The sequence below is a fragment of the Opisthocomus hoazin genome, chromosome 3 (genome assembly GCF_030867145.1).
Source record: "Opisthocomus hoazin isolate bOpiHoa1 chromosome 3, bOpiHoa1.hap1, whole genome shotgun sequence".
Classification (NCBI taxonomy): Eukaryota; Metazoa; Chordata; class Aves; order Opisthocomiformes; family Opisthocomidae; genus Opisthocomus; species Opisthocomus hoazin.
In genome coordinates, this window is record NC_134416.1 from 70,990,873 (window position 1) to 71,009,074 (window position 18,202).

Here is an 18,202-nt window from a genome sequence, read left to right on the forward strand (position 1 = left end):
TGGCTTGTTCTTCTTGTGATCTTTTAAGTAAGATTTTCATGTTACTAGTTTTCTTCAGCATTTTAATAGTTCTGGAATATAGTTCAATGTTTTCAAATTATCCTGAAAATTGATTCTGAAAGGATTTTTTTAAACATTTAGTTGCTGTTCCTGATGTTTCATTTGCCTGTATCTTGTCTTGGCACGTTCTTCTGCGTCCTGAAGTAGAAAAGCCAAAGCTCAAGGACCTCCTCTCGGGCATATTTTTCCCATAGCTTGTTAGGTTCATTTAACCTCTCAAGGCATCTCTTCACACAGTCAATCTCATCACATTAGTCTCTGCAGGCAGCAGAAAAGACCAAGGCAAAGCAGCTCTGCCTTAGAACGAGTGTGGTGTATGTGTATTTATCGGTGATTGTGCAGCAGTGTGCTGAGGTATCCATCTGACTATAAGGTGGAGAGCCTCACATTTCTTCTGTCAAGTGTGTTTGCTTAATTAAAGTATACTGGAAAGCAAATGGAGCTGTGTCTTTGCCTTTAATATCGGATACAGTATGGCTGCTATATAAAGCAGGTATTAAGGTAATATTTCTGACTCTGAAACTGACGAAGCCAGATGTGGTTTTCTGGGTGACATATGCACATCCTGTGCACTAAGGTCTCAGCCTGAATATTTTAGATGCAATGTTTATTTAATCTTAAAAGTTTCCTTCATCCTCTCCGGATCGTGTGCTTTGGCTATTTTTAAACAGTCTCTTGGGTGATATACTGGCCCACTGACACATGCTCTTTCAACTCCCTTCTAAGAGATACTGACTTAATCTCCCTCTTGGAACTAGCAGGTATGAATTTAGCCCGTGCCTTTCCATGCAGAGTGGTGCAAATGGAATCATAAAGGGACACGACTGTTATAAAAGCAATAAAAGTTGCGGAGTAGAAGCTCAGGAGATAGTCTGTTAGACACATAGCCCTGGAAGAGAGGTTATCATCAAATCCAATCATCCAGTCTCACATAAGTCAGTCATTGTCAGGTTGATTCAGTCAGGAAGGGTGAGAGATGTTTTCTCATACGCTGTCCTAGTTGCATTTATTTTCACGCTTGGTCTTTGATTTGGTTTCCTTCTTCAGGGACTGAGTTACCAAATGTTCTGAACTGTAGATCTAAATTGAACATGGTAAAATAGTGCACACCTTCTGCAGCCAATAAAGACTGAAAGTGTTCTGATATTCTCACAATAAATCTGTTATCAGGACTTCGTTGCATTTTTTCTGTAAGATGCAACTGTTAAAGTGGGGAAGATTCCAGCAGACTGTAGTTGATTACCTATGAACACACATAGCTTTTCTCTTAGCTGCCTTTCGGTACAAATGAATTTTGGTCTCATTACTTATGTTTCTGAAAAATATTTCACACTCAAATTTATTTTAATAGGCTGTTTATCATAAAAGATTTTTTTTTGTTTGGATGCAATGATTAATCACAAGCTGGTCTTTCATCGTATGCTTAACTTTAGTCACATACAGGCTTTCTCATAAGGTTCTGATTTTTCTTATTATCACTTCTGTGATCTACTTTGTTTCGCATCACAGATGCTGCACTTGTTCATCTGTTGTTTATTTTCTGTTTGCAACAGATTTTGTGGACAAGGTCATGGCATTGAAGTGAGAACATAACAACATAAGAAATGCACTACCGTGTCACACGAGTGGTCCATCTAGTCTGGTATTCTCACCTCTAGAATTGCTGTCTTTTGTTTGCTTTAAAGCATTCTTGTATCGGCGTCACTGGGCACTTTACAGTTCTTCCATTGTGGGGTTGGGTGAACAGCAGTTCTGCATTCAGTTTATCCATTGGCTTTACAATTTTGTAAACCTCTGTTACGTCTCCACTCATCCTTCTCTCCTCAGTGAACAGTCATAGCCATTTTAGTCTCTCCTCAAAGGGTAGCTGCCTCTGCTGTGGACCCTGATCTCCGTTGTACTATTTTTCATTGGGAGAATCAAACCACTGAAAAAATGGCCTCGGGACAATGAAATAATATGAGCCATATCAAAAGAGGAGTACATTCTTGGACCACAGAGAGAGAAAGTGCTGGGAATTCAGAGGATATAGAGAACCTACATTTTATTTTTTCCCATACAGATTTTTTAAAATATCTGGACAAGGGAAAAGATGAACCGTTCTTCAACCAACAAGCCATCATGAAGGACACTTAGAAGAACTGGGAAAATCTGCAAGTTGTTTTGATAGATCCTAGAATCAATGTGTCCTGACATGCTATTCCTCTGAATACCTGTGTGAATCATGATCAGTGGCATTTGCTGAGATCCCACTTGAGCAACCAGGATGTGGCAGGTCAGAACACTCTGCAGTACACTTAAGGCTAATGTGGATTAATTTGGTGAAGTCTGAATCCCTCTACATGGGCTTGATGTGCAGTGTTTCAGAGTGTAGTACAGAGGAAAATGGAAACTAGAGTAAAACAGACATAAAACTACATTGATTGTACATTCTGAGGTCCTCAACTCTGGAATTAAAAAGTGTTAAGCATGTTCTCTAAATACAGAAAAATTCTTTTAAATTCATTTTTTTTTCTACACTGAATTTACACTGTAGATCTTGATTAATGGACATGTAATTTACAAGATCATGCCTTAAGGGGCAAGAAACTCATTGGGATTATCTTAATTTTTATGGGATATGTGGGTATTGATTTTAAAGTGGACCAAGTGGTTTGCAGATTTCTTACTCAAGATTGCCAATAACTCAGGCTTGCGATCCATTTTGTAGTTTGACAGAATAATCCATTTGTACTTACCTTTTATGTATTTGTCCAAAAGGGTGTGCAAGCAAATACACACTCAGGCAAGCTAATGTATTACAGATTAATCAAACAAAGAATGGAATAATACAGGGACAAAATTAAGGCCCCAGGACTGAACCTATAAGTCAATAGGTTCCCATCATCAAATTATCATATTTAATTAGTAGGTAATCAAATGGAATTATGAAGATGAAACGGAAGACAATTATTTGGAATAAGTCTTATATCTTGGGATAATTTAGAATGACTGCATGTTTTTGGCAGTCTTGTAGCCAATACAGTCTACCAGACCAACTGATAACTGAAATATTTACTCACAGTGACGCAAACAGATCTTGAAAATATCTTCTTGCTAATGTGCAACGTGGGGTTGTCTGTTGGGGAGATCATCTGTTGAGTCATATGAAGAGAGAGAGGTTACAACAGGAAGCTGCAGAGAGGAAATGTGCTTTCTAGGCAAGTTCTTTGGGTCTGTTGCTTGTATAGTTAGCACAGAATTCAGTTTTGCATGGAGGCACAGCTTGTCACTGCATTTGCAATCCCTCAGAAGTCCTGGGATAAGGGAGATGTTACAGTCCCAGACTATATAAAAACAAGGATGTACAAGTGTGGTTTCTTGTGAGTAGGTTGTGTGAGATACCGATAGAATAAAACACCAAAAAACATTATAAGAACAGCTAATAGTTTAATTCATGCATTCTCCATATACACACACCTTTCATGACAGCCACTTAACCATTCGCAGCATTTCTTAAATTATTCTACACATTTTACAGACCAAGAATTGTGGAAACAGGAAGTGTCCATCCAGAACTTATCCTAATGCACGTTCACCTAAATCCGTAAGCAGCTCTTACCTTACGGAACTAATCTTGTTTGTAAGTAAACAATGAAAGTGTTCCTGGAGAGAATGTGAAATGTCCATTACTGGGATTACTCAACGAAAACCCTGAGCAAGCAGCCTAGGTGAAGTTAGCTCTATTTTGATCAGGATGGGGTAGGGCTTATGACCTTCAAAGGTCCCTTCCAACCTACAACTTCCTAAGTTTCCGCGATTCCCTGTCCCGACTCGATAAACAGACCTGAGTTCCCCACACGTAAAATACTTTCCTACAGCTTCACAGAACTCCTTGCACCACAGCACAAGTGATCATAAGCAGGTAATTGTTTTCAGCTTCTCAGCTTGCCTCATCTCAATTGCATTCCTCAAAGGCACACAGATCTCTTTCTCACATGCAAGAAAAAAATACCCTGTCTTAGTTGCCTCCCCAAGAAGTCCTCGGTTCGTCTTTCTTCTTGTTCACCCGCACCCTGACTCTCATGCTGCCTTTTTGCTGGACTCCCCGCTACTGCCTGCCCTGGTGTCACACCAGCTCCATCCCAAAGACTCGGTCTGTCAGTCGAGAACTCCTGCCCCAAACTGATTCCCTTCCTGACACAAGCTTGCTCAACAGTTGAGTCAAGAGGGAAAAGATAGGACTGACAGGTTTTAGAGGGCTGCGTGAGGAGGAGGGGAGATTTCTTCTGGGAACTGGAGGAGAGCACATCAGGACTTGCCCAAGGCACAAGGCTCACCATTCTCCCTTTCTTGCCTGCTGGAAACCCTCTCTCAGATCTTGTCCTTAACATCTTGTCTGGTCACCACTAAATCTTCTAACAAGACGGATCTTTTGGGGCTGATGTTCATAGAAAAACTATAGGAATGTGAGCTTTCTCCCTCTTTTCTATGTTTTTCTGTAGAAATCGTTTCCATGTGTACTCTAACATAGACAGACAGCAGTGGCAGCTGGATCGCCGTTTTAGAAAGCCTATCTCATCTGCAGTCATTTCTAAAAACACAAAACTGTCCGCTGGAATCTAGCGAAACCAACTGTTTTAAGGATCGCTCCGGCAGCGTTTTTTACTGTTTGGGAAAAGATTTGACTTCGGGGAAACGCTCCCCACCTTCCGCACTGCGGGTTTTCTCCCCTCTCCCTGCTGCACGAAAGTTATTTTTCTGATCCTTTCCTTTAAGCCCCTTTGCTTTTTTTAGGCAACTTCCAGATATCTGATACAGTGTATAATGAGGAATTAGGTTCCATTACACCAAGGCTTAACCTTCTCGAAAAGCATTCAGCGCTTGCCAGGAGTCATCAATATTTAACAGCTGTTGTTATTATGAAATACTTCATAGGGTAATGCGGCTCGTCTGCTCGCACGCAAGGGTTTGAACGGGCGCCAGGCCCCTGTCAGAGCCGCCGGGAGATTGACAGGCGGCGAGGCTTGCGTGACAGTGGGGCTGGGGTTAGTCAGCAGCCTGCCTCCTCCTCCTCCTCCTTCTCCTCCTTCCCCTCCTCCTCCTCCTCCTCCTCCTCCTCCTCCTCCTCTGCAGCATCGGGGACTTCGCCTCCCCTTCGCAAGGGCTCCCCAGGCCGGGGCGGGGGCACAGGCTGGGGTCTCGGGGGGCGAGGTGGCTCCGGCTGCTGGGCTGTGGGGTCTCCGCGGTGGCCCTCTCGTGCTCAGGGGAAGACGGGGGAGGCTCGCCGGGGAAGAGGAACAGCGGTTCTGAAAGAAAGAGGGGACGGGATCTGGAAAGCAAACGGTTTGGGTTGTACCTTAAATAAATGTCATGCTGTACTCAAGAAACTTCAAAGGGCAGTCAGATTTCAAAGCATCTCTTAAGAAGAAGCAGACTGAGAAAACCGCTAAGTTGGGAAGAAAAACTTTGCATTACTGCTAGCATAATTTCATCTGGCGTTCTGGTAGCCTCCGCAATGGGACTGAGCACCATACATCTTTTATTCAGTGGGTGCATTTTGGTGCTGATTTCTTTCCCAAAGCGTTTGTGCAGCCTGGATGTTGTGGCATTTCAGAGTGCAAGCATCCCTTTCACATCCTTTGGCAATGTATAATAACTGTTCTTTATGCTGTGTATTGTTTAATTTCAGCATGTGTCGAATAAGTGCTGTCCTTATTGTCACTGGGTGTTCTCTGTAATGCAGCAAGAGGAAACAGACCATTTCGGTTCGTAGCTGTAGGTTCGTTGAGCAGAATTGCTGCTACCGAGTGTTTCCTAGTTGTTTTGTTTTGTTTTCTTAGCATTCAGGGTAACACGCATAGCTGATTCTTCCTGGAGCTCGAAGATCCATGAAGAAAGACCCTGTTTTCGCTTCCTTTCAACTAACAGTTGCCGAAAGTAAGACTCGCATTCATAAAGCAGTATCTCCGAACCCGCGAGCTGCATTTCTGTGTTTTCATCTGCCCGTTTTAAGATACAATTTATCCCCTGGGGATCACTGGAGAGAAATGGTCTCACAGGTACTCCTCATAGAAAGGCTTGAAACTGATACCCCTATATCGTACCGAGTCTGAAGAAGACAGTGCTGTCCCCTTCTTACACCTCAGATGAACCTAGGCAGGGTGTTCAGAAAAGAAACAGCATCACTTCACCGCTCATTTCTCGCCTGGGCGGTTGCTTGATGCAAGTAGCCGGAGTAGTGGAAGGCCCCTGGGATGGCTGAGGTACAGTTTGGCCATGCATTAGTTTATTACAGAGCTTAGCTCAGCAGGTAATTTTGCTGATTGTTTTCTGAAGAAAGAAGGTTGTGTTTGTATGGGAAGAGGTACAGAAACTCTTTGGGGAATGTAATCCTAGGGGTTTATAAAATACAGTTTTATGAGAGTCCTGAAATTTCCACCCCTCTGAACTAAAGAGTATTCTGCAATGAATAAATGTTCTGTTATTTCTGGGGGAAAGGGAACGGCTGGTTTCCTGATGCTTCTATAGACTTTAAAGTATCAGGCAGCTTTTCTCTTCATTTGATTTTCAAGCCAAGGGGTTTGCAACTGCAGATAGCGATGCTTGTACCAGAACTGGAGGCTCAGAAGAGATCTCAGCTTTTTACAGTGTTCTGAGGAGAGACAGCACAGCTGTGAAGGGCTCAGCAGCACTGTCTGAGACAGTCCTGTACTCCAGTCGGCCAAACTTATCATCCCTTTTGTGGACTTTTTTCCCCTGCATTAATTAGCTGTCGGTTCTAACTACATTATTTTTCTATTTCCACTCCTTTCACCTCTTTTAGACCAGAAATTGGAACGATGTCCTCAGATCTTTGACCTTTCCTTCAGGAAATGGCATTGGCCATATTTCTTCATTTTTTTCTTTCTCCTTTTCCTCCTCCTAGCCCCCTCCCCCCTGCCCTGTATATTTCTACGGTGTTGTCCTTCTGCAGGACCCAGCATTTCCAAACTCATGAGCTTTTCATGTTGCCTGGAATTGCACCATGCTCACTAGGTCGCATCACCTTGCAAAACGGTCAGCCCTGGTACTTGTATTTATTACCCTACGGTATCAATACGCTCATTCATCTTCTTTGGCAGAACAGCTCCATCTTCTGTTTTATTCTGTGTTCTGGAAGTGCAGGCTAGATAAGCAGTGCTCAGAAAAGGTCTCTGCTGTTCCTGCCTCCCGTCTCTTCAGTTTGCCGGTTTTGAACCGCGTAGGTGAGAGTTCTACGCTGAGTTGCTGACGATCTAGTCCAAAGAGTTGCGTCTCCTGCAGAAAGCAGTCCAAGGCTCCGTAAGCTAAAACTTTCCATTTTTTTTAACCCCCAGCAGCATTCATCAGACTGCCTGCAATATCAGTTTTTTTCTAGCCCCATTCTTGATATATGGGAACTCCAACAACCAGAAGTTTTCCCCTCAGGTCACTGAGTCATCCTTTGCTGTTTGTTATTTTTTAACTTTCCACAGTTTGCTCCTCCCTGCTTACTAGAGACAGCACTCCTGCATTCTCCGGCCTTGCGTTTGTTTTCGTCGTCGTAGGCTTTGCCTTTGCTCCAGAGGGCCACCATTTTATGTAGTGTCTAAGCCTGATTGCAGCTGTCTTGGCATCAGGGCCCTCGCTGTCGAGCCACCCGTCATAACCAACTTTCCTTCAGTTCTCCCACGTGATTCCTGGTGGTGACAGGGGTGTCGTTAGGCTGCTCTGTTTTCTGTTCCCTGTTTTTCTGCCTAGTCGAATAACATCTTGCAGTTTTCCCTCCTCACCCTGTCGTGTCCTGCTTTGCTTCCTCCTCGTCCATTTTGGGGATCTGCGTGGTTTTCTGCCTTGCTTGCTCTGCTCTCTCCGGCTGACAGGCTATCACCAGCAGTAGTGTCTCTTCTGGGCTGTCGCTGCGGCATCAGCCAAGCCCCGGGTGGATTAATGGAGTATTCCCGGCGCAGGGAGGCAGGACGAGCGTGAAGAGACAGACGTCCCTGTCTCTGAGGAGCCCGTCCTTCTCGGCGCGACGCGTGCCATTCGTCTTCGACGGTGCAGTGGGTCTCCTTGCAGCCCAGGCCAGCGAGTAGGGCATGTTACGAAATGGATGTGTGTGGCCTAACATACGGGTAACTCTAGCTGGCAAAGTAGCATTAAAATACTTTCCATTTGGAGATGGAATTTATAGTAGCCAGACGAGCTGTGGAACAAACATCTCTTGTGCTTCTGCTGCTGTGTTTGTGTGAGCCTGAAGGCTAACAAGCAGACAGGGAGCTCTGGCCCGCTCAGTCGGGTAAAATAATAGTTTCCACTAATGATGAAGTTAGAACTGGTGGAATTTTCACAACACCAAAAGAACGCATCAAAAAAATAAACCTTCGTTTCCTTTCACCCCTCCCTGTCTGTCCTTTAACCTGCACTCAGACTGCAAACCACCGTGTCAGTAATTACAAAAACATCTTTTCGGGGCGGGGGGGGGGGGGGGGAACTCTGGAAAAGGCTGTTGGAATAGGGGCTGGGCTTTTAAAAACTATTGTCACGAGTGCCCGTATGTATGTTCTTACAGGCAGGCGTAGCAGGAGGCTTGGCTGATCAGGGGAAAAAAAGCACAACCTTTTCCAATTAGTTCGAAAGGTATACCAAAATGGAAATGCAGATAGAAGAATCTGTATACCCTGTTCAGAGCAGCCTAGCCTACAAGTCTGAAATTGCAAAATTGTTTTGGCTGGAAAAACATGAGTAGGGATCTGGTTTAGGCAGCTTGGGATTTTCCTGATGTGTTTTCCCGTGCCCAGGGGAGGGATTTATTACATCTGATTATACATTTGAGATGATTGCTCTGGGGTAATGACCAACATTATCACTGGCAGCAAATATTTACAATGTAAGCTAAAAAACATCACAAATAGTCAGTGTGGTTCTGCGTTGCCATCATCTGTTGTAAAACACTGATGTGTCTTGCGACAGTCCCTCACTAGGCTGTTGCGTTGGTAAGGGGCTCTTGTACAGCCCTTTGGAAAGGAAGTGACTCCATTTCAATCATAGCCTCAGTCATCTGCAACAAATATTATTCAAGCCATTTAAAAATGTAGACCTTTTTCTTTGATTTGGTATCTCACTAAAAATTTGAATCCCATTGTCATGACTTCTAGCAACAAGCTCAGGAGTATTAGAGGCTTGCTGGTGGTCTCCCCTCCTTACCCTGATTTGGTATAAACTATTCCTGTCCATCTCAGTCCTTTTTTTTGGATTATTAGCCGTCTCTGGCTGTGGCAGCTCCATCTCTCCTTTAGCTGGAAGGGACAATGTGTATCAAATGTCCCAGCTAATCTCACTGGTATGCTCTCCTCTCTCATTCTCTCCGTGGAGAGGAGAATGAACAGAAAACTGAATCCCTGTTTGTTACTGGGATATTTGTATGACCCATCTCTGGGACGGCGCAGTAAGAGTGAAGCTGACTCCTTAATTTTTACTGGCCAAATGATAAAGACAGGCTCCTGTCATAGTCCCCAGATGGTGCAGAAGCCCAGTGTATCAAGGGATGTCAGCCTTTTCAGAAATTCTTCCATTTTACCAGAAATGGGACTGTATTGCAGGGATTTTTCTGTGGGATATATCGATATGGAGACTTTAACTGGAGTATTCAAAGGTATTTCAGATCAAGCAATGATAACCCATGTGCAGGAAGAGCACTCAACAGTTTTGACTCCCATGAAGGTTTTCATTATTATTAGGAAAAATATATGCAATTTTAATCTGTAGTGAGAGGTTTTAATTAATTTCATGTAGTAAATGACCTGCTAAAAACAAACTTTAAACCTCTGGTTAAAAATGAAACAGTTTAAGAACATCCCCTTGAATCTCACAGTCAGGCTCAGACTCATACAAGTGAATAGGGTAAAGTGAGACTGAAAATAATCTGATGCCAAGAAGGTCAGCACTGAAAATAAGAAACTTATTGCAGTCCCTTGTCTTCTGAGCTGTATAGGCATTTCTTTATATTGTCATAATACATATTTTTATAAACAAAACAACTTGCTAACTTTCTTTTGTTTCTTTCCTGTGGGTTTTGGTTGTTGCCTTATGTAGAGTACACTAATGGAAAAAATATGTTCAATAAAAAATGTGATAGATATTTCATATAAAAACCATCTGGACTACCAAGTATGTATCTGTCTCCCTCACAGAAAAAGAAAGTTGTCAGTAACTGAGATCCAGACCGCAAAGACAGTAACTCCCAATTAAATCGATGCATGTTCAGTGCCTAAATAAGAATTTTAGTCTAGCAGCCCTAATTGTTACGATTTCTAAATTGATAATAATTCTTTCCAACAGCCATTCAAGAAAAGCACTTTAAGAAGCAAGTTGGCCAAATGATAAAAGAAGACAATATAACTAACAAGACTGCTGTACAAGAAGGTGGACTTCTACTAGAAGTGAGTGAAAAAAACGCTGCCTTTTCTGGCTCTGATTTCTTCAGCTTGATCATACATTCAGGTTAAGGCTTTGTGGCAACTTTGAACAAATGGTCGGTCTTGGTGTGAGTCATTCGAGAATCATGCTTGTGAGTGCTTCTTGCAAGAGCAAAACTGGCCGTCGCGATAATCCTGGTCAGTCTCTGTTTGGGCAATTGTCCTTTGCACCCCTACGTCTTGGAAATTACCAGGGCACTCCAGTGGGCCAGTTCACAGTTCTTTTCCACTTGGAGTGATAGGAGAGGTTTGCTTTGCTTGGCCCATATTTTGAGGGTGCCAACAGGAGTTTGCCTGGGTTCTGATCCGAATTAAGATTATTTGGGATGTTTTAATTTATCCCACTTCCTCAGCTCTGTGCTCTGAGAAAGCCGTGTGTGCAGACGTTACTCCTGTGCATTTTTATCCCCTTTAGGATGACTTTATATTGGCAGAGCAGCATAAAGGGGCCATACTGTTACTGAGAATTGGATCCATTAATCTGGATGAAGAATTAATACTGCTGTGAACTACTGAACCAGCTAGAGCACAGCAGTCTGTCCCAGATATATCTGCATTTCAAACACATGATGTAATAATGCCTTTTATACGCTGAGGTCCTTGGAAATTCCTGTGTGATTAAGAATACATATGTATGGATTTTTTGGATAGGATAATATTCATGGTATAAAAATTGTGTTTTAATGACAGCTCTGAGATACATGTAAATGTAAATTAAATAGCAGCCTCCACCAACTAAATGCTGTATACTATTAAGGAAAAAAACCACATTTTATCATGGGATCCAATATCATAAGTCATTCAAGTCTATGGAATGGAAACTGGCAACCTGCTTTCTTTCTTCCTAATGCTTTAGAAGATTTTAATTTTGTGTTTCAAAGCAAGTAACACAGAGGCATCTGATTAGTTAGTGCTAGTGCCAAAATGAGATGTTTGGCTGTCAGGTATTACTTGCAATCATTTCCATTCGCAATGAACAGGGAGTACAGGGCATGCAATAATGATAAATACGGTGAGTGTCTAATTTTTAATGAGGCTCTCTTATCTTTAGTCTATTTCATGTTGAGTGTATAGTACATGCCCACAAGTTATAATCATTAAAGATCTTCAAACAGTAGCCCTACTGCTATGAGCACATGGAGAGAATACTGATACATAATTTGAGGCTGGTTACAAGAGACTAATACTATTGAATATGCTAATGGTCTGCTTACTACAGGGTATGTAAGAGTCACATTGCTTTCAAATACATGGCAGATATTTTATCCTGGATCATACTTAATGTGGATCATTAACTAGCTGATTAAGCTTATGTTAGTATGAACGTGTTCAGCAGGCTTCATTTATGGGCACGTCTGACCTGGAGTAAGCAGGTGAATTTTCCTTCGGCTTTGCTGGGAATGTTCCGCAGGGACTGAGTTTGGCCCGAATGCTCATTCAGTGGCCATAGCACGTGAAAAAAAGTGGAGTTTTTTGTTGCTCAACCAAATTCACCAGGTTGGTTATTAGGGACTGTGAGGTTGGTTATTAGGAGTGTGGGGTAACAAAATAGTTGCATTTGTGATTCCTTCCAAGAAGAAACAAACATTTTTCTCGGTGGTTGCTGTGCTTTTTATATTGACTTGTCAATCTGGCCACTTTATTGGCTCTCAAAAGATATTTTTTATCTGTCAAAAGCCGCTTTCCTTCTCATGACACCACCTTGCACTATGCCACCTCTCCTAGATGCTTAATGTAATACAAACCAGAATAATCTGAATCACCAAAATATATGTGAATAATACTGTCCCCAACTGCAATGTTAATGCAGTTGGGGACAGGGATAATTGCTTTTTTTCTTTTTCCTAGTCAGTATGATCACTGTGCTCTATGCATAGATAGAAATATGGAATAACAAGAACTGTTTGAATTACAGAATTACTGGTAAAGTATCTGTGACTCTTGAGTCTTGGAACAATGCAGTACTTCCCCTTTCAGCTTGAAAGAAAACAATGGAATTAGGCTGTCTTCAAAGTATTTTTAAAATGGTTTTTATTTCTAAAGGCCTCTGCCACAACATGTGTTTTTTATTGAAGATTTTATAGAGATTTTTACAGCTATAATCAAATGGCTTTCATCAGCAATCATAGCATAAACAATGATACCAGTTTATCAAAGACTTTTTAGTGGAGCACAGCAGGTATCTAAATAAATAATTTCTTCCAGTGTTTTAACATCACTTCTCCTGGATAAGAGAGTCTTTTCTTGCCATCTTTGTTTCCCTTTGGAGGGAAGACAGACAAAGCTCTAAGAACCAAAGTCCAATTTTATTAATGGTCTTTTTGAACATACCCCATTCTTGCAATCTTTGCTCTCCTTGGAGACTTCAGACTCCAACTGTTTGATTGCAGTGATGATTTTTAACTTTGCACTTTCAAAATATTTTCCAAGACAGGTGGTATTGCAACCCTCATGCCACAAGACTTCTGGCAGAAAAGGGCCACAGTGAGTTTCTGAAACTTGTTGCTGAATACTTCAAGAACACTGGGCCAAACCCATAGCCAGAAAAGTGGGAAAATAAATTGTATTGGCAGTCAATGCATCCTCATAGAATTTATAGGGTGATGGGGTGGAGAAACACAATAAAATGGTGACTTGGAAAAATAAGAATGAATCACTGGTGGGTATCTAGGCAATAGCCTTGATTGCAGTAATCATCTCATGGCTGTTAGCCACCTCCTACTCTTCCCTCCAGCTATGCTGCACTCGCAGTCTCAAGTCCAGACTGAGAGTCTACACTGTTGTGCAGGTGATTCCTCATCCAAAATGCATGTGTAATTTTCACGTGTTAAATTCTTCCTCTCTGGACTTCTTTTCTCGATGACATGCAGTCAGGCAGTGGCCCTGTCATCGCCACTGACCCTGCTTCTTGTGTAATTGTCACCCCTATACTAAGTGGCACCCTGCTAAAATTGTCGCTTCGACCTTATTGATCATCTTGCAGTTGCTCCTGCAGTTTTTCTGCTTGTTATGGAAGAATCACCGATGTTCAAATTTCTGTCTCAACATTAGCTGCCGAAGGACATGTCTTGATGGGCTTTCTTTCCTTCTTTGTTATGCCTGTTGTTCTTCTGTTCTGCTGCTGTAGGCTGCAGCATAGGATTTATGGTATCTCTGTCTCCAGGTGTACTGGACATAATTCTTTTCAGGTGTGAAAATAGTGGTTTATATCCAAAAAGTCACAAAAATTAAAAGGAAATCTGGATGATCCAGGAAGCTCCCAAACAGATGCTAATGGAGTAAGACTGCCTGGTTCTGTCATGCCCCATCTCACTGATGAATACTGATAAAGGGCAGACCTGGCCTGTTTTGTCATTTCTGTGGTCACCGGCAGCTCACACTCTTTCAGGGAAGGCCCATGTTGTTTTCAGAATGTTCCAAGCCACTCTTTTGCCCAGTTCACAGACAGCTTTCCACATGAGTCCTCTACTCTTCAGGCTTCAGGGCACAAGAATCACATTTCTGTGGTTTTGTCTCGTGTTTTTCTTTATGACTGCACTGAAGATGCCAGTCATCTTACTGTCCTGGTATTTGGTATTTCTTATTCAGTGACACTGTACGCTTACTCTTCCTGAGCTGAGGTAGTTAGCTATGTATGCCCAAGTTGCCTTTTTCCTGCTGAAAATAAATGATGGCATATGACTGAATTACAAGGTCTTGGATTTGGTTGCTATTTCACTACAAAACCCATGCGTGGGAGCAAGAAATGTAAGGACCTTTCAGTCATAATTTTATTACAACTCAGAAGGGTGGCTGCAGACTCAACGTGTCTGTGTGCTGAAGAGAAAAAAAACATCGCCTATTTTTCTGTACATACTTCAAAGTGTTGACAGGCTCCCTTACGAAGGCCTCCATGCCATTGCTCCGATGCCGAAATCACCTGCTCTTTCAATGGGAACATCTGCACCTCCCTGCTTCTGCAGCCCACTCCACCCTTCCGGAGCATCTGGCGGTAACTATGCCAATCCTTCTTCATCTGAGCATGTCAGGAGACTGCCCAGGAGACCCGTGCACTCAGTGTATATACTTAGCAGCAGGCTGCTGAATGCTCTGGAATCTCCTTGCATGTATGAAAGAGACTTTGTTTCTTCTGGCCAAACACAGGACAGACCTCTTAGTTTTCACCAATGGCAGAAAAAGCAAATTATTGACATTTTGTATATTAATCTATGGCATAGGTCTCATTCTCCACCCTTCCTAAACAGCGCTACAATTACAACTTATTTAAATTTTTAGTCAAAGACTGTCAGCTGCCTGTCATCTTAAAAAAAAAAATCTTAAAATCACAGACATATGGTCTTTTATTTGATTAAAAAAAACCCAACTTATTGAAAATTATGTCTGTCTTTCGAAGTGGAGAAAAATAGTGAAAGATAGTTTTGGTGGTGTGGCCCTTATAATTCTCCACTGGCATCAATAATCTTAGCTTCATTACATTAAGCACTTAATCATCTAAAGTTGGATTTTTTAAACTGAGCTTCTGTGTTTTGTAGGCCCGCTTGCAGATTTGAAAAGTAAGTAACCAGGTATCCAGCTACTGAACCAGCAGCTTTGTGCTTTGAATTGACTGTTGGTGCAAAGTGATAGCATAATCGGGTATTGGCACTGCATCACACAGACAAGTCCTTTAGACATTATTTCTTAATGCCATATCCCAGATTTGGGCGCTATCGTGAACAGAAAATTTTGGTTCTTGCGTAGTAGTTCCCACTGATGTCGGTGAGGCTTTTTTTCGCTAGCTTTAATACAAAATAGAGCCCAAGTCTTCTAAATCAAAACCAAAGTCCAGTTCTTATTCCGACCAAAGTCAGACTTTTTCTCTAAGTAAAGGATTCAAGATACAATGCAAGCTTGAAGCATATTTTTTAACATTACGTCTTTGCCTTAAAAGTGGCTGTAGATAATAAGGTTTCTGGGAGTTACTTTGAACAGAGAGGCATATGTGCACATTTTGGCACTGCAAGGTATTTCCAGGTGGCCTTTACTAACAGGTTGAGCTAAAGTTCAAGTTTCATTCCAAAGGATTTGGAAAATGATACATCAGAAAACATCCTATTGGTGCTCTTCTTCACTCTGCATAAGGAAATAACATAGGAAACCCTTTTCCCACTTGGTTTCCGGTAATTTTTTTAAACTTGTTAGTGTAATTCCACTTCCTCCTTCCAAACTGATTTATGTCATCAGTGCTCAATAAAACTGTGCTCTTGAAAAAGGTACTCCAGTTTGAACTTCAGCCTGAGAGCAAGAGATCTTACTCTGCCTGTTATTTTTAAATTTAAACTTGAAAAGGAAAATTTGGAGTCAGACAAAAGTGCATGGTTGTTATACAGGGCTATGACCAAGGCACGGACTTCAGAAGTCAAAAGCTGGTAGAGAGAGTCTTCTTCATTTATTCTGGTCTTGAATTCCCTTTCAGCTTCCAACAGTGCTGACTCTCTTAGCACAGTCCTTCTAAAGTAAATCCTGTCAGATTTTGATACTATGCTTTACCTTTCAATCTACTGGTTTAAAATGGGACCATCAAAATAGGAAGTTCTTATAAAGAGCTCATAGTCTCAGTGCATTTTCTTCTTCAGTTAATATAACTTTTAAAAGTTACCCAAACAACCCTTTTGCTTTCCTTTGTTTTCAGACGTGAACCTTCTCCCAGTAATTCAGATGACATGATTTAAGCTGACATTAGTCACTTGGGATGACTTACAGAGAATTTATCCATGAAAAAAAGAGCCATAACTGGGGTCAGGAGTAACTTGCCACTTTGTCACATGCGTACATTCACTTTCTTCTTGCCAGGCACAGGCAAAACACAAAGGAACATTTCAGAGGCCCTGGTCCCTTTTTTTTCTTCTTTGAAAATAGGCAGATTTCTAAAATCCAGACTTGAAATTTGGCATGGCCACAACTTTGTGTAAAAAATATCCTTTCCGTTGCCCTTTAAACAAATAACTAATGTTCTCGCTTATTCCTTTCTTCTTTTTTTTTTCTTCTCAAACAAATCTGGATAGAAAAGCCTGTGACCTCTAAATACCATTTGCTCTCTCCTCCAGTCCGTAGTGCTACTGTTACGACTGTAATGATCACGATGCTCCCACAGTGCTGAGATATCCGAAATACAGGCGTTGGCACCCTCCAGCCTGACAGCGGGGCAGAGCAAAACAAAAAGATAGGATCCTCTCCCTTCAGATTTGCAGCCTAAATACGAGACAAATGATGAAAAGATGCATTTTGATGGGCAACAGAGCGCACGGAAATAGTGAACAACATGGTAACCGTGATTGCCAGTACTCATAGTGTACAAGCAGCTTGACCTTTGCCAGGACTTTTGGAAGAGTTTTAAGGAGGGATTTTATGGAGAAAAATCAGATACCCCTGCAGAGGTTTTTGTGGAGCCTTTTAGCAACATGGGAGTCACCATTAAGTGCTTGTTTTCAGATCTTGCGTATGGGTAAGGGTAATGTGTCAGGCTGATGAGAGTTAGTACTTAGCCTCTCCAGCATGAAATGACAGATTGTAATTGAGGGGGGAGCAAGCTGTGAGCAGATCAGAAAATCAGGACAAGCAGCTTATGTTTAATGTGATAGTGAAGGGGGAGTGGGCAGCCAGCTCAGGTGTGTGGTGAGGACGGACAGTTAGCATCCTCTCTGGTTTGCGCTGACATCAGAAGAGTTGGCTTCCATTTGTCAGGGCAGAGGCAAACCTGCTGTCATATGAGGAGGCCTAGGTGAGAAATCTTAGGTGTACTGGTGAATGGAGAAGCTGTCCATCAGCAGCGTTGAGGCAAAAGAATCGATAAGCTTTGGGAACAGACCAGTGATTCCGAGTTTAAAATCGCTGCTGCTGTCTCCAGACTGTTCATCACAGCCAACTCCACCCCAGCTCACTTTTCACAGCCGCTTCCTCTGTTTCTGGTCAGGCTATTTCGGTGCCTCTGGAGACGGTCCAGTGGCCACGTGACTTCCTCCCCAACAAAACATATTCTCCTGTTTCAGCTCGGTGAGGTTTTTTTCCTCTCACTGACTTCAGAGCTAAGCTTTGGCAACTGTTCTTGCCAGTCAGTAGGTTCAATATCTGTATGTGAGCACTGTGTTACACAGATGCACCAGGATTTAGTCTTCTACTAGGACTGGACTTTCAGCATTCAAGTAATGAAGGCAATCGTAACACGCTGCTCCTTCCATACAAGTTTCTGCATGAGCATTTGCTTTTGGGGAAGTGTCTAGTTTTTGAAGATAGCAAAGTCATGTCTTGTAAAAAAAAAACCTCAGAAGAAATAGGAATACACTTTAAATAATGCCTGTTTATTATCATAGATAATTGCAATCTTATATTGTTTAACTGGTCTTCAACTGGCTGATGTGAAATTATAAGTTAGTAACCTAATCTGTATTTACAGCTGACACTTGCTTTCAGTATATTCCTCATTCTCACCTCAGAAAAGGTAACGAGCTGCAGCCTTGCTATCTTCTCAGTAAGGCGAAGTGATGAGCAAGAAATCAGGTCCAGGCAAGATTGTGTGTTGTCTTAAGTTTTTTTGCAAATTTGCAGTGATTTTGTTTCATGATTATGAAGGTTTCAGAAGAAAAACTTACATATTTTACTAGAAATGTTGAGTACCTTTCAATTTTATTTTTTGCCTACCTCTATTA

General features: G+C 42.0%; 1 protein-coding gene across 1 annotated transcript in view; it reads left to right on the forward strand.

The window, feature by feature from the left end:
* AHRR (aryl hydrocarbon receptor repressor) overlaps positions 1–18,202 on the forward strand; it is an 86,453-nt gene that overhangs the window by 47,975 nt on the left and 20,276 nt on the right. The window contains exon 4 of the mRNA XM_075415289.1: positions 10,381–10,481. Coding sequence (XP_075271404.1) covers positions 10,381–10,481 — 101 coding nt within the window. The remainder of the gene's footprint in view (positions 1–10,380; positions 10,482–18,202) is intronic.